The sequence below is a fragment of the Vicugna pacos genome, chromosome 4 (genome assembly GCF_048564905.1).
Source record: "Vicugna pacos chromosome 4, VicPac4, whole genome shotgun sequence".
NCBI lineage: Eukaryota > Metazoa > Chordata > Mammalia > Artiodactyla > Camelidae > Vicugna > Vicugna pacos.
Genome location: NC_132990.1, coordinates 77,134,583 through 77,160,170, shown reverse-complemented (window position 1 = coordinate 77,160,170; position 25,588 = coordinate 77,134,583). Strand labels below are relative to the sequence as shown.

Genomic DNA, 25,588 nt, shown 5'->3' with positions numbered 1-25,588 from the left:
TATGGTATTATTCTTTCTCTTTCTGGTTTACTTCACTTAGAATGACAAACTCCAGGTCCAATCATCTTGCTGCAAATGGCATTATTTTATCCTTTTTACGGCTAAGTAGTATTCTATTGTATCGATACACAACTTTTTTCTCTAGACATCTGTTGAGGGACATTTAGGTTGTTTCCTTGTCTTGGCTATTGTAAATATTGCAGCTACGAACATTGGGGTGCATGTATCTTTCCGAATTAGAGTTTCCTCTGGATATATGCCCAGGAGTAGGATTGCTGGATCATATGTGTAAGTCTATTTTTAGTTTTTTGAGGAACGTCCATACTGTTTTCCATAATGGCTGCACCAAACTACATTCCCATTAGCAGTGTCGGAGGATTCCCTTTTCTCCCTTTTCCACAGTCTCTCCAGCATTTATCGTTCGTGGACCAAATCTGCATTTCTAACAAGCTTCCAGGTGCTGTTGCTGCTGCTGCTTGAACGGGGACCACTCAGAGACTCTGCTCTAGGGCAGTGCAGCCCAAAAGAAACACAACAGCAGCCACACATACAATCTAAAATCTTCTGGTAGCCACATCTTTAAAAAGTGAAAGGAAGCCGGTGAAATTAATTTCAATATATTTTATTTAATCCAACACATCCAAACTATTATTTCAATATGAAGTCAATATATAAACATTATTGAGGTATTTTTCATGTCTTTTTCCTACCAACTCTCGAAGTTCTAGTGTATGTTTTTTACTGAAAGCCCGTCTCAAAACGGACTCACTGCTCCCGCGTGGCTAACGCCGTGCCCGAAAAGCGCAGCCAGGTGCGGGTCGAGGGAGGCAGCCCGAGAACTACACCTCCCGGCACGCTCCGCGCGCTCCCGTGACGCACATCCGGCGCGGCGACGGCGGCGAAGCGGCTGCCGGAGAACCACATTTCCCGGCGTGCTGCGGGCACGCCCTGTGACGTACTTCCTGCGCGGCGGCGACAGCGCGCCCCCGGCGGCTCGGCGGCGGAGCGAGGCTACAGCTCAGGCCGCGGCGAGTGGCGGGCGGCCGGCCGACGGGAGCCGGGGCGGGGCGGCGGCGGCCAGCGAGGGAGCGCGAGGGCGGCCTGGCCCCGCCCCCGGCCCGCCCGCCCCGGTGACCTTCAGGGCCCGGGCGACGGGCGTAGGCCCCGGCGTTGGCGGCGGCGGCGGCGGCGCGATGTTCGTGCAGGAGGAGAAGATCTTCGCGGGCAAGGTGCTGCGGCTGCACATCTGCGCGTCCGACGGCTCCGAGTGGCTGGAGGAGGCGACCGAGGACACCTTGGTGGAGAAGCTCAAGGAGCGCTGCCTCAAGCACGTAAGTCTGGCCGTGGTTCCAGGCCTTCCCCACTCCCTCCGCGCCTTTTCCCAGCCGCCCCTCTTCCAGGCCCTCGACACCCACTAGACGCGCCTCCGCGAGCCCGGCACCGGGCTGGGTACTTTACCCTCCACCCTCTGGTTTAACTTCGACAGCAACCCGGGAGGCGGGGGCTGGTCGGGAACGCAAGCTCTGAGAGGCGAAGTCGTCGCCAGAGCGGTGCCTCACGCGTTTCCAGCATTCGTGTTTGTTGCTGGAGTAAGGTTCTTCATTTGTCAGCAGCTCCCCCAGGAGCTGGGAATTAGTGTCCGAGGAAGTAGGGACCCGCAGTGGAGAGGCGCCTTCCCCTGGCCTGCAGAGCCGGCTGCTTGGAGCTGTTTCCTGCTGGCTGGCGTGTGGGCTGGGGCCTGGCTCTGGCTGTTTGTGCCTCGAATAACTTAAAATAGTGCGGCTGCGGGAGCCGTCCCTGCGGCCTTTAAATTGATTACATGGGTAGGTCCAGGAGAAGGAGCTTTGCGCTGAGAGGACCACTTTTTAAAGTTTGTTCACCTGAAATACTCCTTGCACAGTTAGGTCCTTAGGTAACTAACTTTTGGAACTAGTTCTTGATGGGTTTATTTCTGTAAACTTCTTGTCTCCATGAGTCGCGCTAAGACATCTATTTGCCTGTCTGACTGCCTAAGGAAACTCTGTCCTTGGCATGATGTCGTGTCTCCATGTCAGAACTTAGGACAAAGAAGGCCACAGCCTCTTAGTGTGCACTTCATGTGATAAATTATGTATCTATTAGTGTGGTCTCCAAGAACAAACTTCTTACTGTTATACTGACTACCCACAAAGATGCTTTTGGGTCACTTTTGTGAGTATGGTTCTGTGGAGTTGTCAGGGGCAGGCCAAAGAGTATTCTGGTTGCCAGAGCCCCCTTCTGGAACATGCTGGATGTGAATAACCATCTTGGTCTCACATCAAACAGGAGGGGGATCCGTGCTCTCATGTTTGGGCAGGTATGTTTTGGCCACTTTCTTCTTTTACTTCTGACATGGCTGAATGATGTCATCATCCAGAAAACCATCAGTGCGGCACTAAGCTGGAAGGCTGGGGGCTCCGTGAGCATCCAGGCTATTAGAGTTAGGCATGGTGCTTGTCTAGTTGTGTGCACTTTTTATAAACCTCCCTGAGATGCTGTGTCTCACCCACTCAGGATGGGAGGTCCTCACAAGCTGGATTTGTATTTACACAGCCAGGGCCAGGCTCTTGGTGGGCCCCGAACAAACATGTGGATTAATGGAATACAGACACACCTCTGAGACACTGCGGGTTCAATTCCAGACACTGAAACAAATGAGTATCACAATACGGAGTTACACGAACGTGTTGGTTTCCCAGTGCATGTAAAAGTTATGTTTACACTATAGTCTGTTTTGTGTGTAATAGCATTATATCTATAACAAAGCAAAACAAAACACAATGCGCATACTTAATTTAAAAATAACGCCATTGGAAAAATGGCACCAGTAGGCTTGCTGGATGCAGGGTGGCCACAATCCTGCAGTGAAATGAGGCTTGCTAGTGAATTTCAGGGTCACTTGGTGTTAATTAGGCAGCTAAGTTTGATATGATGGTAATTGTTACAATCCTGGTATTTATTGTTCCAGTCAGTATTGAGATGTGTCATTTGGGATCTTTTTCTGACATTACCCCACTTTGAAGTGAGATTTTATTCCACTCTGCAGTCTCTCCAAGTGTGGGGGTCCAGCCAGCAGGGGAGTTTCACACCCAAAGAGCTGCCATAAATTATGGGACTCAGAGTTGAGGCTTCAGAACATACTCCCTCCATGCCCACCCTGTTCTGTGAGCCCACTGCCTTGTGAGCCAGGCAGGATGAGTTAGTCAGGAGAAGGAATTCTCAAGTTATGTACTGGAACGTCTCCTGGAAACCAATCCCTGAACGTCATGTTGCTGCCGGCAGTGAGGTCGGGTGTGTGCCTGCCCTGCTCCTCCTTCCCAGTTTTCCCTATGTACACGAAGGGAATTCTTTTTTCCTTCCTCTTTCCCAGAGTAGCTGATGGGGGCACTGGTTTCTTCCCCTCCCAGTATTCCTGGGAGTTGTTTATTTTTTATGTATTTTTATTATACATAAACTTTTAATCAATAAAATTGCTTTATTAGTGAGGGTTTATTGTCCTAACTCTTTCAGAAAGGGGTTGCTATTGTGGCCTTTCCCTTCTTGGTTTTATATAGATTGGGATCACCATGACGGTCTCTAGGCCGGGCTTGCAGAAAGGGGCAAAGTAAAGCCTCCTGTGTATGGGGGGTTAATGCTTTTAAGAAAATCACACCTGCGATGTGATGGCGTGTTTCTGTGTGTGGTACACTTGCGTGAAGTTGGCAGGCCATAACTTGCTAGTGTGGCAGTTAACATGTTTTAGATCACATGAAGATGTGCCTTCAAGTGAAGATGTGCGTGAGGGAACCCAGCCTCTGCCCTTCTGGGGAGGAGGCAGGTCGGTGGGTGTCAGAGCCCCTGCCCCGGCGAAGGGCTTTGTTGGGGCTTCGTTGCTGCCTTATCGCAGCTTGGTCCCAGTGCTCCTGCTGAGAACAAAGACACAGAACGAAATAACTGCTGCACTGTGGGCGACTCACACTTACGTTTCGTTCCTGTTGACACATGGCGGAGTACAGTTTTTCAGGAACCAGTATGAGGACTGTTTTGGAAAACTGTGATTCATAGACTAGATTCTGAACTTGGCAAATCAGCTAGCCTGCAAATTTTAGAGTTAGAAGAAGCACACCCAGTATTTCTGGGAGCAGAGCCATTGTGGGATTCAAGGGAAGGGGGCGTTCTCTGTCATAAATGATCAAAGTATATCTTACTGTTGGCTGGATTCCACCTTTGTCCCCCCATTCCTCCAACTCCAGGCTTCCCAGTTCTGTGTGCACGTGGGACAGCCCTTGAAGCCTTTATGATCCTTTTTTCCTGATTTCAGTGGTAGAATAGCGAGAATTCTAGTTGCTTGTAAATTGCCGGAGTCAAGAGGTGAAATACACCTTTAGTTTTTCCTCTCTTTTAGTGAGCATGTGTGTGTGGTGGGTTTCTTTGAGCCTCTGGGTGGCAGAGGGAGGTGATCAGGTGGCCCTGCTTAACCTGAGGGAGGCCAGGAGGACCGTGGCACCAGGGTTCTGGGGCAGGCAGGCCCCCAGGGTTATGGCACGTCCTTCCAGCCTGGACTTCAGTACTCGCCCCTGGTGGGTTCTTGGGTTGCTGGGTCCCTGATCAGGGAAACAGCCATGTACCAACTGACCCCCTTCCAACTCCCAGGAGGGGCCTCGCTAGCTACACCTGTTACTTGCTTTAGGGTCTCTGCGGCTCGCGCTGGCTGAGCTAGGGGCTAAGCTGGGGCCGGTCGTGTTTCCTTGGGGTTTTGTGGGTGTTTAAATGGTCAGGCCCCTAGTTCTTGCTCTCTGTGGACCAGCCTTCTTTCTTTGCTGTCTCTTGGCTCCCTTCCGTTTATCTGTGGAAGAAGGAAAACAAGTGCACAGATCGCACTGTCTTTAGATTTTCGGGGAACGATGGACTTGCTATTTTCATTTCTAAGTCACTTTCCAGGCTAGTTTACCAACAGAGTATCTTATGTCAGAGCTGTGAGTGTGTTTAGAGGCGCTTAGCAGGTTGGTGCACAGATCATTGCCCCTGGGGACCAGGTGTTGTGGCATTTGGTCTGGCTTCCACCAGTGACAGGAGTTCTTTGATTTCATTTATGCTTTAATTCCTTACCTAGTGAAAAACCCAATAAATTCCTGGCATGACTTGGGATGACAGGTCCTGTGTTATTAGTATTGTGATTTATCTGCGATCTTGAAATACATTCTATGATTTCCCCCCCCAGTGTGCTCATGGGAGCTTAGAAGACCCCAAAAGCGTCACCCATCACAAATTAATCCATGCTGCTTCAGAGAGAGTGCTGAGTGATACCAAAACAATCTTGGAAGAGAACATCCAGGACGAAGGTAAGCCCTCCCCAGGGGCAGCAGTGAGCAGGGCGCCACCCGGGGCAGGGGACCCGTGGGGACAGGTGCTCTCCGCATGGAGGTTGCTGCTCCGAGTTGGAGCTGAACTGGGAGACTCGTCAGAGAACAGAGTGTTTGTGGGAAAAGCAGACCTGAATTTGAACAAGCGGCACGCGTCTGAGAAACCCACTGTGAGCTTCATCATTAATTTTGTCCGTGGTCTCCAGAGCTGCTGCAGGCTTTCCTTTGGGGCTAGGATGTACAGTTGTGGCATTCGTCTCGAACTTCTAGGAAGGTGTTCTTAATGTGCACGTGTCTGTCTAGTACCTGAGAGCTTTGTGTGTGGAGGTGCTTGGGAAGAAAACTTTGGTTTTCTGGATGTCATTCAAAGCATAATTTTAATTCTGGGACTCCCTTAAGTAATCTGTTCTGGAATTACTGGCGTATTGTGTGCAGACCTGCCTCAAGTCTGGTTGAGAGGCCAGAACTAGCTGGGAGCTGACCACACTGTGGACTGTGGCCTGACTGCACCCCAGGTGTTTAGCTCTGAGGGTTAAGTCCAAACACTCCAACCTCCCAGACTTTCCAGACAGAGCCCTTAAAATGAGAACACTGGTCAGCTCTGGTGACCCACAGCCAGGCTCCTGCCAGGCCTGAGCCTGTGGGTGAGCGGGGTGTACAGACGTGGGAGCCAGGGGATGGGGACCTGTGGGGTTGCTCCGGGGAGGAGGCGCCGGGGACCCCTGTTCCTGCATCCTTGGGTCATCAGGCACCGTTACCCTGCGGTATGAGTACAGAATGATAACCAGCGTGGTGGGCTTCTCCCCAGATGTCTTGCTGTTGATAAAGAGGCGTGTTCCAGCTCCGCCCCCTAAGATGGCTGATGTCTCAGCAGAGGAAAAGGTGAGTTTCAGAGTTGGGAGTTGGAGGGCTTTGTTAGTGGAAGCTCCCTTCAGTGAAGACTGTGGACAAGAAATGTCTGTGTGCTAGTGTCCGCGGACCCTGCTGGTCCCAGAGTCACAGAAGGTGTGGGCACCAGGGCCCTGTGTCGTGGCCAGCCTGCTCACTGATGCCGGCTCCCAGGAGCACCGGCTCCACCTTCGGGGCCGCAGAGAAGAGTGCGGCCCATTCTTGAGGTTGGGTTTACCTCTCAAGTCCTGTCCTTCCTCTCCTCAAGCGGGTCCCAATAGAAAAAGGTCAGAAAGTCATTCAGGATCACCCGCGAGACAAGGAATACGAACGCAGCAGGGGTGGCAAAGGAGCACTGAGGCCCTCCCCAGGAGCACTGACCCACTCCAGGGAGTCACTTCCTGGAGATGCCAGGGTGGCCTGCAGAGTGGTGCGCTGTACAGCACAGCACGGGAACGCCACGGTCTTTGCTGAGCTCAGGATGCGGAGTTTCTTACTTGCGCTTTGAAATGCTGGGAGGCCATTCACCCCAGAGAAAGGCCACACTCGTTGGGCCTGGGCCTGGGCCTGATAGCGGAGCGAGCTATTTTAGGGTCTCCTCTGGGGCAGGCGGCACAGGAGGGGGCCCTTCTTATCTGCAGCTGCACCTGCCACGGTGCAGGCAGGCACGTGGGCAGGCCACTTGCTCCACCTCCAGCCATCCCTGACTCAGGCCCGCTTCCCAGAAGTGCTAGGGCGGACCCAGTTCTCCGGTTACAGTTTTGATCGTTGGTGACTAGGTGAGCCTTGGTGACTCTGTGAATGCTCTGGGTAGCTTGCAGGGTGCTGTGGCCTTCACCTTTTCTCTGGGCATATTTGCAAAATGAAACATCGTAAAATGCTAATGCCTAGTTTTGTGAATTATTATTAACTTTGGGGGGGTAATTAGGTTGATTGATTGATTGATCTGTTTATTTTAATGGAGGTAGTGGGGATTGAACCCAGGACCTCGTGCATGCTAAACAAGCACTCTAACATTGAGCTCTACCCTCCCCCCGAATTATTACTAATTTTTAAAGTCAAAGCAGCACATGTATTTAAAAAGTCAGAGAATGAGACACACCTTTTAATAAAAATCAGTAGCTTCGTGTCCCCGCTGAGTCCTGCACCTGGAAGGCCGCCACGCAGGCTTCTCCCACCTGTTTCTCCAGTAATTCTCTTCCTGACTTCCCACACTGTGCAGTATTGTAATGTCTTGGATTATCAGCTTTAGACTACTGGGTTCTTGGTGATCTGGGCATGGACCCTCGCCCCCTACGATTGTTAGATCATAATGTTGGTTGAAGACTCAGAACCTCTGTTGTTGTTATGTGAGTGTTGCGTTCTGCTGTGAACAAAGTGTGCGAAGGTTAGTTATCCTTTTTTTAATACGATTTTGTTTTTTTGGAGTCAGTAATTGCTGCATCATTTATTTTTCTGTGTGGCTTATTACTGATTTTTTCAGATTGTTCACCAAAACTGATAAACCCCTCTGACAATGGGGCTCCAAGTGTGAGGCCATCTACCAGCTCCCCCTTCCCTGGAGACACCCCTCCTGCTCCTCCAGGCTGCGTCCATCTGCATCATTGCCTGTTGTGCGGCTGGGCTTGCCCACCTCCCTCTGGCTCTCCCACGTCGGCGTTTCCTGACAGCGTCCGTGGTCAGGCCTCCAGGTCCGCGCTGGGTGGGCTCGGGAGTTGAGGTCAGGCCCGCCTTCCTCTCTGGAGGCTCCAGGGAGGCTCTGCTTCATGCTCTCTCAGCTGGCACAACGCAGCTTCCGCAGTTAGAAGGGCTGAAGTCTCGTTTTCCTGCTGGCTGTGAGCCGAGGCCACCCTCATCTTCTGGAGGCCATTGCATCTTCAGAGCCAGCCCAGGAGACCTCATGTGTCCAATCCCTGTTGCTTTGAATCTTGATTCCCAGAAATAGCCCCGTCCTTTGTAAGGGCTCATCTGACTAGGCCAGGCCCACCGAGGGTCACGTTTCTCAAGTTGCTGTGCCAGGTGATGTGACCTGACCAGAGTGAGACCCACCTGCTCGCAGACCCAGGGCTTGCAGGTGTGATGGCCAGGAGCGGGTCTGGGGACGGTCTTCAACTTGCATGTGCCTCCTGCAGAGTCCGGTGTCTTGCTCTCGCCTTGTTCCTTGGTCCTGAGGGCCAGACTCCCTCTAGCATCCCAGAGGAGGAGGAGGTCTGGAGGCCCCGCGTTCCAGCGTTCCATGGCTGGTGAGTGGGCACCAGCTGCGTGCGTGATGATGGCTTTGGCTCCGGTCTCCAGGGTGTCCAGGTGGCGGGTGGGAGCTCATCAGCTCTGACGCCCGTTATACTGTGTGCGGTTCTTTTCCTCTTCCCTGACTCTGTCTGGAATTTGTAGGGTCTCCTGATGCTCGTTAGAGTTCTGAAATGTGAAGGTTTGCTTTGTGTCGGGCGCTCTTCCCCCTGCACTGTACTTGGCACGTTGACTGCAGACTCATGTGCTGCCGTTGTGGAAGTTTTTCTGGGTTGTTCTGGGTCATTTCATCCCCTTGCTTGCTTTTCTCTCTTTCTGGACCTCCTGTTGGCTGGACGTGGGACCTGCTTTCTGAGACATGTCCTTGGCTTTGTCTTCCAGCCGCCCTGTAGCCGCTTTCATCTGGCTGTAATATTTTTAAGTTTCCCAATTAGATTCTTGTTCTCAGATTATCTTTTGTAGCGTCCTGTTGTGTCCCTGTTTCTCTGAGTGTCGTGCAACAGTGCTTTCTGCTTTTCAAGGTCTTCTCTTCCCTGTGTTGTCTCTTCCCTTCATGGTTTTTTGCTTTCCTGGCTTTTACCTCGGTCTCTGTCTTTCCCATCAGAGGCTCTCCTCCCATCCCTGGCGCTCCTTGGCTGGCCATCCCTGTCAGAGGCCCTGGCAGCCACCAGGCTGCTCTGTGTGCCTGGCAGCTGGTGCCTGCAGTGGGCTTCACGGTGGGGCAGGGGCCGAGCCACCGTGCCCTCCTGCCCTGGGACTGCGTCTCGTCATTGGGGTTAGGGTGGTGCCTTTCTCCCCTGGGCTCCCTGGCTTCCCCAGGTCACTCACAGCCTGGGTAGTCGCAGGCCGAGCAGGCTGGGGGAGGAGCCCCATCCTCGGCTCCTGGAGCTCACCCCACACCTGGTGCGCTGCCTTCGGGCTCCAGGACTAGCCTGGCCTTGCCTCTCCCCATGCCCTTGGCCTCCGCATTCGTAGCTCTGCCAACGCCACCAGCTGTTTGCTGACTGCGGAGCGTTTGGTGCCATCTCTCCTGATTTTATTTCTTTTATCACCTTTTGTTCTGGTGTGTTTCTCCTTTGCTCTTTTACTGTCAAGCCAGGGGTTCCAGAAGGAGCAAAAGGTAAGTGCGTGTTCCCAGCGAGCCAGGCGCCATGTGATGGTCGTTCTGTGGCCACGAGAGACAGAGTCTGTCTTATCCCATGTCCTGCGCTGCCGCACTCCAGGGCCGCCCGCCGGCCGTGTGTGTGGTGCTCTGTTCCTGAGGCCATGCACAGAACCCTCCAGAAGCCTCCTTGCTCGTCAAGGAGTGCACAGCTCTAGCTCCCAGGGAAACCGGTTCTCTCCCTGGTTAGAGCTGTGTATTTAGTGCACAGAACCTTGCCTTTTCTTGCTCTTATATTCACTTCTGACTTTCTTTTTTGTAATATTTAATTTTGGGGGGAAGGTGATTTGGTTTATTTACTTACTTTGATGGAGGTACTAGGGATAGAACCCAGGACCTCGTGCTGCTGAGCACACCCTCTACCACTGAGCGGTACCCTTCCCCAACTTCTGAATTTCTAATTACTTTTCTGTCTTAGAAAAAACAAGAGCAGAAAGCCCCGGATAGAGATGCTATATTTCGCGCCACTGCCAACCTGCCCTCCTACAACATGGACCGGGCTGTGGTCCAGACCAACATGCGAGATGTGAGTGCTCACGGGGGGTGCTGGGGGGCATGGGGGCTGCTGGCCACTGCGTGGGGCCACAGGAAGTTCTTGAATGCATTTGGGAAGCCGGGGGAAGCGGATACTACTTTGGAGCTTTTTTGTAAACCTAAAATTAATTCAAAATAAAAAGTTTAAAAAGATATCTAAGGGCAGGACTGAAAGGATAGATACTGTTGGAAAAATGTTAGTTTTGTCCTGAGTTTGGCAAAAATGTTTATATAGAAATCTGGACTCTTGGTTATTTTGGCTTGGAAAGTCCTCAGTTGAAAAATCAGCATGTTCCCAGCGCCCCCGTGGGAGGGTGCGGCCAGAGCCCGGCGCCTGTGCCGTGCAAGAGTTGGGGTGGCCGCCCCGACGTGTTGGTGTTTAGTCTGAGGGCTCAACCACAAGCCACTTCATTCCCGAACACACCTCTCCAGGGTCTCTTCCAGAGAGTTCTGTGTGGACCAGGGCATGGGGGTCCTGGCACACCCGTGTGTGTGTCTGCCCCACGTGGTGTCTCTTGCATTTTGGCTGAGGCTCGTTGGGGTGAGGGGGTTTCTGGTGACACAGACCTCCTAGTTGAGAAGTTGAATTGGCTGCAGGTCATTCTTCCAACCAGTTGAAAGTGAGAGACCCATGTCTGTGGGTCCTGTAGGATCCCCCGTTCTCTTCAGTGAGGCCACAGAGGGCTCTCAGCTCACCTAGCCCCCAGCGGGCCAGATGCCTTCCTCAGGGGCTAAAGGGCCGAGTGACACCACCAGATGTTTGGTTCTCGTGTTGCCGGCCTGGCTGTACCAACGAGAGCCTCTCTCCTTCTTGGCCCTGAGATGCCTTGTTTCTCCTCCGGTCTCCCCCTCTTCTCCTCAGGTATCTTGATGTGCTTTGACTCACAGGTGTGGGGTTCAAGGACAGGGAGTGTCAGTTCAGGTCCCAGTGGATTAGTGGGCATGGAGACGCGAGCTGCTCTTTCCTTCTCACTGCAGTTCCAGACAGAGCTCCGGAAGATCCTGGTGTCTCTCATCGAGGTGGCTCAGAAGCTGCTGGCACTGAACCCGGACGCGGTTGAGTTATTTAAGAAGGCCAACGGTAGGAGCAAGCCCTGGGTAGATGTGAGGTCCTGCGCCTGGACTCAGCCCTTCCCCATGGGCACTTGCCATGGCCCCCAGCCTGGAAACGGGAGAGTCGGTGGGTGGGGCTGGGTCAGCCGTCCACACTGTCCTGGGTTTACATGAGTGGGAGCTGATGGTCACTGCTCAGACTGTTTGGGGTTTAAGAGAACTGCCATGGATGCCTGGTGCTCAGACGAGGCCCCGGCCCTCCTGGGGGTGAGGAAGCACCGGGCACAGCCCGAGGCCTGACAGCTGCGTCTCCTGCCTGCAGCCATGCTGGACGAGGACGAGGACGAGCGCGTGGACGAGGCGGCTCTGCGGCAGCTCACGGAGATGGGCTTTCCCGAGAGCAGAGCTGCCAAGGCCCTGCGGCTGAACCAGTACGTCCGGGCCACCTCCCTCCCCGGGCGCGACGGGGCTCGGTCTCTTGGGATCACCCATGGGTGACACCTTCCATCCCAGAGGCTCTGATTGAATTGTTTCTAGTATGTGTGAGTTTTAAAACAGGACCTGCAGTGCATGTCCTGGGAGTAACCTGCTTGTGCATCTCCAAGTGTTTTAAGACATTGAACGTGATGATCGTTCTGTGAGTTCTTACTGGGAACTCAGGTCAAAGCCGGTTGATAGCAGGGACGTGGACAACCCCAAGAATACAGGCAGTGGTGTCCTCAGTCATCACCTGTGGTTTCTTGTGTTTATGTTCAGATCTGAAATAAACGTGTAACCAAAGGATGGTCAGCAGGCTGTGTTCTTTTGTCTTTGGACCCAGACTCTTGTTTGGCTCCCCTTGCTTTGCGGGTGGGTTTCTGCGTTTGGCCAGGGCCTGGGGCAGTTTAGGGCGGGGCTGGGGCTTCCAACGTGTTGCATCAGAGTCTTGTTATCAGGGTCAGCAGCTCGGAGAGGCTTTTCTCGGGGAGACAGAAGGCCTGGCTTCCTGGCTCAGGGTGCTGCAGAGTCTCCCTTCCCTTTCAGCATGTCGGTGCCTCAGGCCATGGAGTGGTTAATCGAGCACGCAGAAGACCCCACCATTGACACACCTCTTCCAGGCCCAGCCGAACAGGGAGAAGCGGGTGCTGAGGCCTCAGCTGCTGCTGGGACTAGCGCGGAGGATGAGGAAGCCAGAGACGAGCTGACAGAAATCTTTAAGAAGATCCGGAGGAAAAGGGAGTTTCGCCCTGACGCTCGGGTATGTGTTGACGGACCTGGATCCAGCAGGTGGCGTGACTGTCCATCCCTTGCGGCCACGCTGTGCACAGGAACGGGAGCCCGGCCGCCCGGCCGCCCGGCCCTGTGCTGAGTGAGGCTGGGGGAGGCTTTGCAGACGGGCCTGGGGCCACTTGGGTTCCTGGGTTCGGTTTTAAGTTCTCCTCACTTGCCTCCAGGCGGCTTTATTTCCCTCTGAACCACTAGTTGACACATCTGACATCCGAAAAAGTCATCTTGTCTGAGTTACAAGTGTCCGCGAGCTGTGGGGTCGGGCAGAGTCTGCCCCGAGACCAGAGGGTCAGGCACCGAGTGGGTCACCCTGTGAGCCGGGGAGGCTGGCCAGGCTGCTGGCCCTCTGGTAACCACGGCGTCTGTGGGATTCAGGGAGCTGAGGCCCGGCCGCCTCTGGCTGTGCTTGGCGAGTGGACAGCCGTGTGCAGTTTCATGGCCCCTTGTCACTGTGGGCTTGCTTCTGATGCCTTGGCATCTCTGTATTCTTTTTCACCGTTCTGTACTTTTTTAGGGTTTTAATTTGATTTCACCTTCTTGGATATTTTGCATATTTTGAGCATGTTCTGATTTCTTTCAAATCATAGGTCTGCCGACTCCAGGGGTCAGGGCTCTGAGTCTTTGTATCCTGATTCCACTTGTAGCTCAGTTTTCTTGGTGTGATGCTACCTCGTGGGCCCACCTGTGGGCCGTGTTTCTGTGGAAATCTCCCGTGGCCGGGCCATGGGATGCCCACCGTGGGTGGTTTAGAGCCTGCTTTTGCGGGTTGAGCAGGACCTCCGGCCAGGGGTGGGTTTTCATGTTAATCACTCAGGCAGGGCTCCTGGGCTGTGTGCAGAGTACAACCCACTCTCTGGGGTGGAGTCTTCCCCTGCCCCTCTCCTTGGGGATGCAGACCCCGTTCAGGGTCCTGGTTTTAAGCTATAACTCTGCATCTCACATGGGCCCAAGGTCAATGTCCTACATGTGACATTGGCCCCCAGCCCCACCCTGGTAAGACCTGTGCCCTTCCCGGGGCACACCCTCTGTGACACTGGTGTGTTCCTTTGTTTCTGTTACTTTGAGATTTTCCTTTTGTGAGTTCGGCCATGCCTTCAAAGTATGTGTTGTGTTTTAGTCCAGAGTTTCTAGGACCAGAAGGAAGGGTGTCTCACTGTCTCGGTCTCTTGGGAGCCAAGCCAGGGTCTGGAGCTGGACCCCTGTTAGGAAAGGCAGCTGCTCTCTGGGTGGGTCCTTTGTGCTCTGCTGCCAGGCCCCAGGCTTTCCCCTGTAGGGGTCCACCATGGTCCCCATCAGGCCTGCTGCCAGGTAGTTCATGGTCTTGGTTGCCGTCTCAAAGACCTTCCCCGCCTGGTGCCCTTCCTAACGGTGTTAACGTGCGCGTTTACCCCAGGGTACAGCTCTGCTGCCGCTCCTTCCCCTCAACGTCACTGTGTGGTGGGGACGCTCTATGGGCGACTTCTCCTGCAGCAGGCGTCGTAAAAGGGCTCGAGGGGCCAGGAGACAGGAGGGTGGTCCGATAAGGATCGAGACATTAGTGTTGATCCTGGGAAGGCCGGATTGGAGAGCAGGTCTTGGCCTTGAGACTCCGCTGTGGACGGGACGTGGGCATGCAGCGTGCAGAGCCTGCGGTGCAGGGCCCCCCAGCGCCGCCACCGGGAGGCCCTTCCTGGAAGTCGGGGGGGGGGGCAGGGCGGGGGCTCTGGTATCACCACCCCCGGAAGTCCTGGGACATCATTTCCTGGGCCGAGACAGAAATGAGGAGAGAGGATGCGTTTCTTTTTAAGTTAATGAAAAAGACCCTCCTCTCCTTGGAGTTAGGAGTACGTTTCTGGTGATTTATATGACGTTGATATCAAATACTGCTACATGGTGGGGCCTTCTCCCAGCGTTCGCCCGGGGGCCCCAGAGCTGAAAGCGGCCCAGGAAAGCAGACAAGATAGAGTGCAGGCAGAAAACGCTGGGTTCTGAACACACTGCACAGTCGGGTTCCACTTAAGCATCTCTCCTGATGAGCACCCCCGGCTGCTGCTGCTTCTGTCGGGTCTCTTGGAAACAGTCCAGACTGACCACAGAGTGAGAACTCACGTCCGCAGAAGGGGTGTGCCTGGGAAATCAGGGTGCCAGGCTGTACGCGTCCACGCACGCTGACTCCAAGGGGCGGGCAGCCTGAGGCCAGCCAGCTCCAGGCAGAAAGTCGGGAGGCGACATCAGGGTCACAGGAGCGCTGTTTAACCTTCAGAGAATTAAGAGCACCCCTTGAAACTTTGGGAATGAAAGCTTTACTTTTTTGTGCAGAGTTGACCTTTTCAGAGACTATATGGTAAAAGTCAAGAGTAAAGTGAAGGATATATCGTCTTACGGTTTTTGTCCTGAAAATGTGCACCTCCCCAAAACACTGAACACAGGGTCACCAGCCCCTCCAGAGACTGCCATACGTTTATACTTGTAGCTTAAATTTTGTTAAATACGTTTAGAATTAATTTTAGTTTCATTTTTTAAAAGATAAAATATGAGGGAAATCACTCCTTTTTTCAAAAATTACTGTGATTTTTTTGTCTCCACTTAAATGGGACTTGCTCATGTGACTTTTCCGTAACACAGTCCTTCAGGGTGACAAGACCCTCTGGAATGAGCGGTGCATGGTTGTGGAGACAGTTCCCCCCAGACGGTCGATGGGCGAACCTGGAAGGACCTTGAGTCAGTCTGGCCACTTCTGTGGTGGGGCCGGGGGCGTGCCCTCCACCCCCCGGCTCCCCACCCCCGGCTCCGTCCCGAGGTTGTTCAGAAAACCAACAAATGTTTTTGTAAAGCTATAGCGAAACAGAGTCTGGAGCAGGAAACCCCATGGCATGAGTTAAAACACCCTCTGCTCAGATGCCGTTCGTGGGGCAGGGCTGCGGCCGGGGCCTGGGGGAGTGCAGCACTGAAGCGCCCGCGGGCCCTCCTCTCGTCTCCCCTAGGCCGTCATCTCCCTGATGGAAATGGGATTCGACGAACAGGAGGTGATGGACGCCCTGAGAGTGAACAACAACCAGCAGAACGCGGCCGTGAGTATGGGCTCCCGCGCGCTGCCCGGGTCCGTGTGCTCAGTCACCTCCCAGCGCGGTCGAGTCGGGCACTCTGCTTCTGGAGGGGAACAGCGGGGTCGGTGGGCCCAAGGCTGAGAGAACCTGGGCTTGGCCCCTGTTTGGTGGTGAGTGTGTAACGTGTTCCCTGGCTCCGTTACATTGACTCTGAGCTCGATTCCTGCCCAGTGGACGCGCGGCTGCTGGTGCAGAGCTGCCGGCCGGGGCTGGGGGCTGACGGCAGCGTCCATCTGGGGGTGATGAGTCCTTCTGTGGCCGCGGGAGCCAGAGCCAGTGTGTCTGTGCTTACACGTCAACTTCTGGGCTCACTGATGAACTCCCAGAGGACCTTGGTCGCGCCCAGGGGTCCAGCACACAGCAGAGCTCAGGTGTTGGGTGCGTTTCTTAATTCTTCTGGCACTCGGATGGGTCATGCGGGGGCCCTGTTCAGTGACTGGAGAAGCTGCAGCCGTTATGCTGAGTGCGGCACCAGGATCTGCTAAGGAAACTAGGTGGTGTTTCTCTCCCTCTGCTGGCCTGTCTGGACGTGTGTGGTACCTGAGGCTGGGCCAGGCTCGTCTCAATGTCAAGGTCCCTCACGGTCAGAGCAGCTCTGGGAGCTGGCCAGGAGTCCCCGCTGCCGTGCCTGGAGCTGACGGGGGCCAGAAGCATTAACGGCTGTCGCTCTTGTGTTCGCAGTGCGAGTGGCTGCTGGGAGACCGAAAGCCCTCTCCCGAGGAGCTGGACAAGGGCATCGACCCCGAGAGCCCTCTCTTCCAGGCCATCCTGGATAACCCAGTTGTGCAGCTGGGCCTGACCAACCCGAAAACGTTACTAGGTGTGTGCCTTCTCTGTGCTTGCTCAGGGGTGGGCCCACCCATGGCACAGATGTCACAGGGCGATGCTGCAGTTGCCACGCCCAGTGTCTCCCTGCGAGTGCGGCAGGGTCCCATGCGGCTCCAGCCTGGGTCACTTTGAGGCCCGAAAATCAGGTACTCCTCGTGATGTGACAGCTTCCTGTTCAGTGACTCCACTCAAGCTTTGCAAATCCAGTTAAAGTGGATCATCCAGTCTAGGGGGAGTGAAGACAGTGCCCAGCAGGTCAGGGCCATGCGGGAGGACCTGTTGGTTGACTGTAGCTCTCACTGTTTGCAAAGGATTCTTTGGCACTTGGTTGGACTGTGAAATATAATATAGGTACAAGAGTGTATGTAATTATTGTAACTTTAAAGAGTAATGACAAAATATATAACCGCGTACCACCATTCAGCTTAAAAAGGTAGGCTTTTAGAAAACCTGGCGCAGCCCAGGCCCCCTCGAGCCCCCGGGCGCCCCTCCCCTGCTGCAGTGACCTTGCGAGCCTTTGTCCTTCCTGGGTTCCTCGGCAGTGTCGCCGTGTGTCTGTCCTCGCACGGCTGTGGCTCAGGTGCTGCCTCTGTGTTCTAGGCAGGCTCCTTCTGTGACTGACTTCTGCCTTCTTTTCTTAAGTGCCGGGAAGGACTTCACCGAACATGGTACCACAGCTGACTTCTCTGTTCTGCTGCCCGGTGGCACATCATGGTTTACTTGCCTGTGGTTCTGCTCTGCATGCCGGTGCCGCCCGGCGTGCGGGAGGGTCTCTCCGGGCCACGTGCTTCGGGCCGGGCTTGCGGGGGCCCCGCATGTGTGTGCGGAGCCCGTTTTCCAGCCAGGGCGTCCCCGTCTGCGGCAGGTCAATGGCTGTCGCCGGCCCCCAGGAGCAGCGTCCCAGGCAGGCACCGGTGCTTCCGCTCTTGGCCATTTCCCTGCCTTCTAGGGCTGAGCCCCTTTCCCTGCAGGACTGCGTCGTCGTTCGTCAGCTTCTGCCTGTGTGCCGAGCGCTGATCTGCGTCAGATGTTTATATTGTGGGTGCCGTTTATCAGTTTCTGGTTTCTTTATCACTTTGATGAACAGACGTCTGAATTTTGAATGTATCTGTTTCATTTGTGATGCGAATCTTAAAGAAGGCCCTCTGATCCCAAGGTCAGGAGGACATTCACCTTTATCTGTTTCTAGTGGTTTTTAAGTTTTGCTTTTCTTACTTAAGTCCCTACCTACTGGAAGTGTGTGGTGTGAAGTAGGGATGTTTTCTCTCTGCACCCAAATGCTGTGCTTTGATGATGTGTCTTACGTGAGCTTATTTCATCGTTTGTGCCAGGCACTCAGCTGTCCCTTCCACACCGAAGGTGTCTCCTCGCCCTCCTGCCCCTCAGACCTCGGGAGGGTAGCCTTTTCTGACGCGTTTCCTTCAGCTCTTGGCCGTTGAGTTTGTGGCTTGCTGTAGGCTTTTTTTTTTTTTAATTTTTGAAGATATAATTGGTCAGATTAAGGCAATTCCCCTTTTCCTCCAGTTTAGAGGCTACAGGTATTTATTCACGGAAGGGTGGTCAGTTTTACTGAATGCTTTTCCCTACCTATTGATACTACGTGGTTTTACATCTGCTGGTCTTGGACATTTCTCACATTTCTGAAACAAGCCACGCGGAGTGAGTGCACTCGGTCTGCAGGCTCTAAGTTGGTGATCTGGACAGCACCACAGAACTCGCACTGGCCTAGGGTCCTGCCTCCTCGGGCTCAAAGTCCCAGGCCTCCTGCGGTTGCCAGGTCCCCACCTGGAGAGAATGGCCTCCCTGTGTGCAGTCGCCGGGCTGCAGGCGCCTCTGCACCTGCTCACTTCTCTCGAGAAATTTCTGATCAGGTTTTTAATGAACTGCATCTTTTTAGATGAAGTAATGTGTTCATTATAGAAAATTTGGAAGACGCAGAAAAGCACGAAGAAGTCGAAGTCACCCCGTCCCCCGTTGTTGGTTTTCCTTCTGTGGTTCCCTGGGGTCTGGAGCGGGTGCAGCCGCACTGCTGTGCAGTTTTCACACTGCCTTTCTCATCACGTCTTGGTGCGTTTACGCTTTTCAGCAGTAGCTTTTAGTGGGTACAGGTATTTCATTCTATAGCTATGTCACAAATTATTTAACAAATGCTGTTCCCCTATTATTGGCCATTTAAATTGTCTTTCATTTTGTTGCTTTTGAACCTACTGCTTCAAGAAACCCTTTGTGGACGGGCTTCTTGGGTGCAGCTATTTCCTGAGGATACGTAGTTGGAAGTCAAATGACAAGTCAAAGAATAAGAGCATTTTAAGCTCTTGGCCATATCTTGGCAGCCGACAGGGCCTCCATCTGGGTGAGGTGCTCCCCCCCCCCACCGCTTGGACAGAGACCCTCGGCCTTGGCTGTGCCCCTCCATGACCACCTGCATGGAGCACGGTCTGGCCAGTCACATCCTTTCACGGGTTGTCTGTGCACATCTCTGGTCTTTCAGCCGCTGTGTTCATGCTCGAGCTTGTTGACAGCTTCTTATACATTAAGAACGTCCCTTGTCATGTGCTGCACTTTTAATTCTTTTATTTATTTGTTTGTTTGTTTGTTTATTTATTTAATGGAGGGACTGGGGGTTGAGGGACTGGGACTGCTAGGCATGCACTCTGTCACTGAGCTGTACGCTTCCCCCCTTTTAATTCTTAATGCACAAGTTAAGATGCGCAGAGAAAGCCCTTCCTCAGATAAATCTTCATCTGTGTGGTTTTTCATGTTTATCACTTTTTTCATCTCTTTGTGCAGTTTTCTCCTGGGATTTTGGGTAACAGAGCAGCCTGTCCCCACCTCACTAAATCTGCTTCCTGTTTCCTTCTCCCAGACGCCAAGTCATCTTTCTGGGTTCCTTTCTGGTACTTTTAACTGGTTTTCAGACGATTTTGATCAGGAGGACCTGGTGATTGTTTTGAGGTCTGGGAGGGTCCTCAGGTCTTAAACACTGAGCCCTTGGGCTAAGGGCCCCCGTGGCTCCTTGAATAAATGCTTTCCATGAAGCCTGTAAACTTGGGGCCACTCTCGCTGTCGTGGTTTGCCTGCCGTTGGCTGCCTGACGGTCTGGTGTAAAGCCGTCCTGCCCAGACATGAGCTCAGCCACCCGACCTGCATCACTGTGCTGTCCACCGAAGTAGCCAGTGTGTGTCTTGGGTCAGAAGGCACCTCTGTTTGGGGGAGAAATTTTGTAAAACTGTTTAGAAATTCAGTTTTCACTTTAGGGAACTGCTCAATTAATTTTAATGTGTTAGTTTTTTTAAAGTCATTTCCTTAAGGTTAGATATTTTGGTTTTTCCAATTAGGTATTGTTAAATTTGCAACGATATCTTTATGTGAGCCTTTTCTGCATCTGATCGTTTGGTCAGGGTGGGATTGGCAGTGGAATTACTGAGTCACAGGCTGTCACTATTTTAAGGTTCCTGGTGCCGCTGCCACATTGCTCTCCAGACTCTCTGTGCCAGTGAATACACAGGCACATCCCCCACCTGCCAGAATGGAGGACGCTGGCTTCTGTTCTCAGCCAGTTCAATAAGCAGATGAGACCTTGCCGGGGGTGGATGTTTAGGAGGGGTCTCCGCGTGGGCCCGGGCTGTTGGAGGCGTGCTTTCTCACTGAGCAGCTGCTGGCGCGGGAAGTCTGCCTTGGCTCGTCTGCATGTGGAGGGGCGTCCCTCAGCGGCTCTGCTGTCTCCCCACAGCGTTTGAAGACATGCTGGAGAACCCACTCAACAGCACCCAGTGGATGAATGACCCGGAGACTGGGCCGGTCATGCTGCAGATCTCGCGCATCTTCCAGACCCTGAACCGCACGTAGGCCGTTCTGCCCCGCTGCCGCTCCCGCAGCCTGCCTGGGGGTGGGCCAGGGTCCACCAGGCCCTCTTCTTCCTTCCAGCCAAGCTGCGGGAGGAGCGGGCGGACCCCAAGTCTGTGGGGCTGAGGAGGGCCAGGCCAGAGGGGACCCCCCCCCCAGGTTGTCAGGTGCCGGTTCTCATGCTTTGATCTTCCTGCTGAAACCCCTGGTGGCCGCGTGCTCGGCCCGGCTCCAGCCTCCGACAGTGTTTACAGACGCGCGGTCGTCACACCCGCCAGGGGTCACCTCCCTCCAAGTGTCCTTTCGGGCTCTTGAAAGGCTACTTGAATTGACCCATAGGCGCTGCTTGTAGAGTCCGCTTGTTACGAAAGAAGGCATGTTTCCATCCAAACTGTTAATGTCAAAGGCACTAACTTAAGTAGAAGATACACAGATGACTTTTCTTTAATAAACTCCCCTTTTCCAATTTTCTGTCTTGGTCTTATTTCAGCACCAAAGAGGGAGTCGTGGGCATCCTGCTGAGTGAGTGTGTTCTCGAGAAAGGGCACTCTCACCACTTCACCTGGGCAGTTGGTGCTGTCTCATCTGCATTTTCTCAGCAAAATCTCATGTTTTAACTGGAGTTGAGGGTCTGTGCGGGCACTGGAGCTGGCGTGCACCCTCGCGGCTCCGCGGGCAGAAGCTGGGCACCAGCAGGGACTCCCCTGCCCGCCTCCAGCCACCTTTTTTTAAAACGTTATCTGTTGTCTTTATTTTTATTAATTTTTTGGTTTCTTGTGTGTGTGTATGTGTGTGTTTTGGTGGGAGGAGAGTAATTAGGTTTATTTATCTACTTGTTTTAATGGAGGTACTGGGGATTGAACCCAGGACCTCATGCGTGCTAAGTGCGTGCTCTACCACTGAGCTATACCCACCCACCCCACTGTTGTCTGTGTTTTTAAATGAGAAAATGGGTTCCTTGTTTTTTCACTCTGCTCATTATATATTGCTTAAAGCAGTTAATTGTCTTCTGCAGCAGCTCCACCGCCCGAGCCCGCACCTGGTCTGTCGGCTGTTGGCCTCAGCCGAGCCAGTGCCCGGCGGGCCGCCCGCCACGGGGAAGCCCCCACCGGCTCGGAGCCCTAGGTTTTTTCATTGTTCTTTAGATTCAGATTGAAAACTTCTGGACAGAAATGTTAAAAATCATTTTTCAAGGTGGTGGACCTCTCGCTGAGACAGTGACATGCGTTCCTGGGCCGTGGGTGTGAAGCCTCAGCGACCGGCTCTGCGTCTTACTGTTATTTGATCCCGTGTTTGTGGGTAAGACACCCAGCAGAGGTGCTTCTTGGACTTGTGTCTTGTTTTTCTTCTTCGTGGTGCTGCCAGGTGATGCCGCCCGCCCCCCCATTAAACTTGAGCACAGCCCCAGGATGAGGCCTGAGGGGCTTTGCGGTTTTCAAACCCTAGACAAGCCAAGTCCCTGACTTGAGACGGACCGGCCGCGCCTCCAGGGGCCGCTCTGGGTGGGGGGTGGGCCAGCGCGGACACAGTGTGGGTGTGGGTGGTCCTTGGACTCACCAAGGGCACCTTCCTTCCTGGCAGACGTTTAAGGAGATCCCTCAGTAAGAAAAGATCAGTGCACAAGTCAGCCCACTTCTCAGATGCCTGTGCGCTGCCAGCACGGCCCGGCCATTCACTTAGGTTGGAGAAATCCCTTACCTTTGAGACCTCCTGACGGCCAGCCCTCCATCAGACACGATTCCCATGTTGCCTGCTCCAGGTTGGAGGGAGGGGGCCGTGGCAGCTGGGTGTTGGGTGCCGTTTCCCGGTGGCTGGCGGCCCCACCTGCGCTCTCGCTCCTGCGTGGCTTCCTTCCCCCGTCTGGGGCCCTGGGCGGCTGCACCCCGTGCAGTCAGTCACCTGCCGCAGAGCCGGTGTCGTGGCCCGCTGCTCCCACCTGCGGGGGACGTCCGTGGTGTGCTCTGCTGGTGCGCGTGTGTGCTTCGTGTGGTTTTCCGCACACACGGGGCTGGCCCAGCAGAGTGGCTGTGCGGTGTGAGGCCCTTCACTGTGGTTCCCGGAGGACGTGGGTCTCAGGGGGCACCTGGCGGCGTTGGAAGGAAGGCTGAGGGGAGGCCTTGGCAGCTGGGCCCCGCAGTACAGGGCGCTGGGTGTTGGAGGTTTCCGTCCTGGGTAGGAGGTGGGGTACCATTTATGCCGCGGGCCTGCCCACAGGCGGCCACGCTGCTGGTGCTGCCGTGGGTCCACCTGCCTCCAGGCTATGCCAGGGTGGGCGCGGGGTCTGGGCGGGGCCAGGGCTTCTCAGCCCTGTGGACTCCCACCCGCTCTGTGACAGATCTGCAGTGCCTCTCTTACTGTCTGCAATGAAATTCCCAGAAAATATAACCTAATTACATGCCTAGTTTAAAAAGTCAATTCAATGCCGTCACAGGAACGTGAGACTAAAGGTTGCAGTTTTCATAAAATGTACGTCTGAGTCAAGATTCTCAGGCATAACTGCACAAGTGTCGTAGAAGGAGAAGGGAAGTTGTCTGTTCCTCGCAGAGTCGGGTCCCTCGCCCTTGGCAGTTACCACGTTCAGACAGACAGGCCTGGGCTTCTGGCGCAGATACTGGGGAGCACTGTCTCTGGAGCCCCGACTCAGAAGGGACGTCTGTTCTTGACGAAGTTACAAGTACTGCCAAGTGCTTTTCTCCCTGGTTCACAAGGTAGGGGCATTCCTGGAAAATTCCTAGAATGAAGAGTGTGTGTAAGAGATGGAGAAATTGTTCACGTGCTGAGGAGTGGGGAAGTCATTCTGGACTGTACGTGGTTTGGCTTGAACTTCGTGCTAACTAGAACAGACTGTCCCCTGGCCTGCCAAACAGGCATCACACATCTGCTTTAACCTTTAAGAAAAGGATGGAGCCGGTGGCCACTGTGCACGTGGTTTCAGATGATTCCTGCATCACTGAGAACTTGAATTTTCTGAACTGTATCAGACTCGAGGATACCACCAGCCGTTCTCAAAACAGTATCTGTCAGCATCTGCCACCTGCAACCTTATGGTCTCGAGGTCTCTCCTTGTAACTGCATTTGGACCCCAACCAATTCTTGCTTAACAAGCACCTTTACTTTTTCCAACTCCGATCCTAAATCCTGAATCTGTCTCCCAGCCTATGGTCTTCTGTTTGGCTCGAGTAAAGCTCTTTTCTATCCTGTTACGGACAGTTGACTGGTTATTTCCGTCCACACAAATAGTACTGAGCTTGAAGCAGCCAGTTTCTAGGCACAGGTAGTGCTGTTCAGGGCCTCAGCCACATGCTGCCCGGCAGCCCGAGGAAGCCACGTGGGACAAGGAAGCTCCTTCAGTGAGTGGACACGCCACTGCTAAGGGTTTGGGACACCCAAGGTCAGGGCCAGGCAAGCAGAGGAGCCAGCGTTAGAAGAAACAGGAATGGACGAGGGTAGGGGGTTTACCTTCAACGTCCTGCACACAGTGTGCTTCCCTGGGGTCCCTTCCATTCGTCCCCACACTGCTCAGGCTTGCCAGGAGGAGGCAGCTGTGTGACTGCTCCTTGGGGCCCATCGGACGCTCTACTCTTCCAGGTCATGAAGGTTGATGGTTATTAACGAATGTGCCCCAGAAGATTCCTCAGAGTGCCATGCTTATGGCCACGTGGTCAGCGTGGAGACCCACCAAAGCAGTGGTGTGAGGAGTGCAGAGAAGACCAGGCCGGTGGAGAGGCCCCAAGACCTGGGCGGTCATCCTGCAGAGCACCACCCTGTGCAGGGCCCCACCCGGCCTGAGGCCACGCTGCTGCTCCCAGACTCGGGTGCTGGGCAACGGCCCTGCCCACCCCCGCCCCCTCCGCCCTTAGGCTCTGGGCTGGGAGAGGACTTTCTCTTTGGAGGTTGAAGTCAGGGAACTGACCGGGGTCTGGACAGACGAGCCCTTGGAGAACTTCCCTGCAGGGGCAGTTTCCCGTGCCTCAGAGCCCTGCGGGCCGGGCCGTGGGCTTTCCAGGCCCCGGCTGGTGCCCGTGAGGCCTTCTCGCTGTGATGTCAGTGCCCCAGCCTGATGGGTGACCGAGCAGACGTCCACCCCGATTTTGTGATGTGGGAAGTTCTGTGTGCTTGCCCTTTCCTCCCTGGAGATAGTGGGTTTGCGTGTCTGGCCCCGAGGGCCTGTTCTGGCCGCGCCCCCGCTGGGCCATGCCCGGCCGGGTGTCCTCTTCCCCAGGCCTGTCCTCCTAAGGTAGGTCCGGGTTTTCACCTGCATGGCTTTGCCTTGGCTGTAGAGTCAGTCGAGGAAGGAGCTGCCGCGGGGAGTGAACGTCCTCCCATTGAAGCTCGCAGTTGCTGGTGGTGGCACGTACGTGAAATTTAGGGGGGCAGCTCTGCTTTGTCATGGGCTGATCGGTGCGGCGAGTGTGACCTCTGCCCCTGCACCCACCGCTGCAGCAGGACTCCCAGGGCAGGAGAGGCCAGGCTCACTCTCAGCAGGTGGGTGGGGGTGTCCACCAGGGTGGACCTCTGCTGGATCCCCATTCTAGGATCAGCTGGCCTGGTGGCACTCCGGAAACACTTGATGAGACAGGCTGGCTGGGCAGCATGTAGGGACTCCCCTGGACAGGGCACGGAGAGTCTCGTGTCTGCCGGCACGTCGCTGGATTACGGTCTGGAAGCTGGGCTGCTGCGTTGTGCGAGGTGCTCATTCTCCATCCACACCCCACAATCCCCAGCAGGCTGTGCATTCTGACGTGAGTGTATGTCAGTGTACCAGCCAGGGTCTCGGCCCAGGGGAGGATGCAGAGCTCCCCGGGCCCAGCATCAGGCCAGTGGCAGGGGTCTGGGAGGTTGCTAGTTTGGAAGGAAACTGCATTGCAAACAGGACCCCGAGGTGACCCTGAGCAGTCCTAACTCTTCAGAGGGTGCCTCCCAGGGTGTGGAGTGCCCAGGGCGCCTTACCCACCCCAGGCTGTCCCGGGATTAGAGGCTGGGTTGGGTGTGGCAACTGCAAACTGGCTTTCTGTGTCAGCGCCCGGGGAGGTGGGCAAGGGAGCTGGATGGCGCTAGTGCTGGTGCTCAGCACACCCACCCACAGCTCTCCCTGGGGGCAGGGGGCCCCTCCGAGGCTCTGAGAAGTGGAATCCAGCATCTTCCTGCTTCACCCAAGGACGGGGTGGCACAGCCCAGGCCAGGTCCTCTGACTGTGAGCAGGCAAGCAGGTGTGCCCCAGTTTGAACCACATGCTCCTGGGCTGCAGGCCAGGGCTGGCCTGGCTGTGCGCTGGGATGCATACAGCTCCACCAGCTGGGTGACATGTGGCGTCACCT

At 54.5% G+C, this 25,588-nt stretch overlaps 1 protein-coding gene across 2 annotated transcripts; it reads left to right on the top strand.

Moving 5' to 3' along the window:
• The first annotated feature begins 976 nt into the window (after positions 1 to 976).
• On the top strand, positions 977 to 20,736 carry UBAC1 (UBA domain containing 1). 2 transcript variants are annotated; one of them, XM_006218346.4, is made up of 10 exons: positions 978 to 1,331; positions 5,219 to 5,339; positions 6,169 to 6,242; positions 10,076 to 10,183; positions 11,170 to 11,272; positions 11,567 to 11,675; positions 12,268 to 12,481; positions 15,474 to 15,560; positions 16,278 to 16,416; positions 20,158 to 20,736. In XM_006218346.4, exons 1-10 carry the CDS (start codon positions 1,194 to 1,196, stop codon positions 20,271 to 20,273), a joined length of 1,209 nt encoding a protein of 402 aa, XP_006218408.2. In that variant the 5' UTR covers positions 978 to 1,193; the 3' UTR covers positions 20,274 to 20,736. The 2 variants fall into 2 exon arrangements, with proteins under 2 accessions (XP_072816496.1, XP_006218408.2); XM_072960395.1 differs by lacking the exon at positions 16,278 to 16,416 and having other exon boundaries at positions 977 to 1,331.
• The last annotated feature ends 4,852 nt before the right edge of the window (positions 20,737 to 25,588 follow it).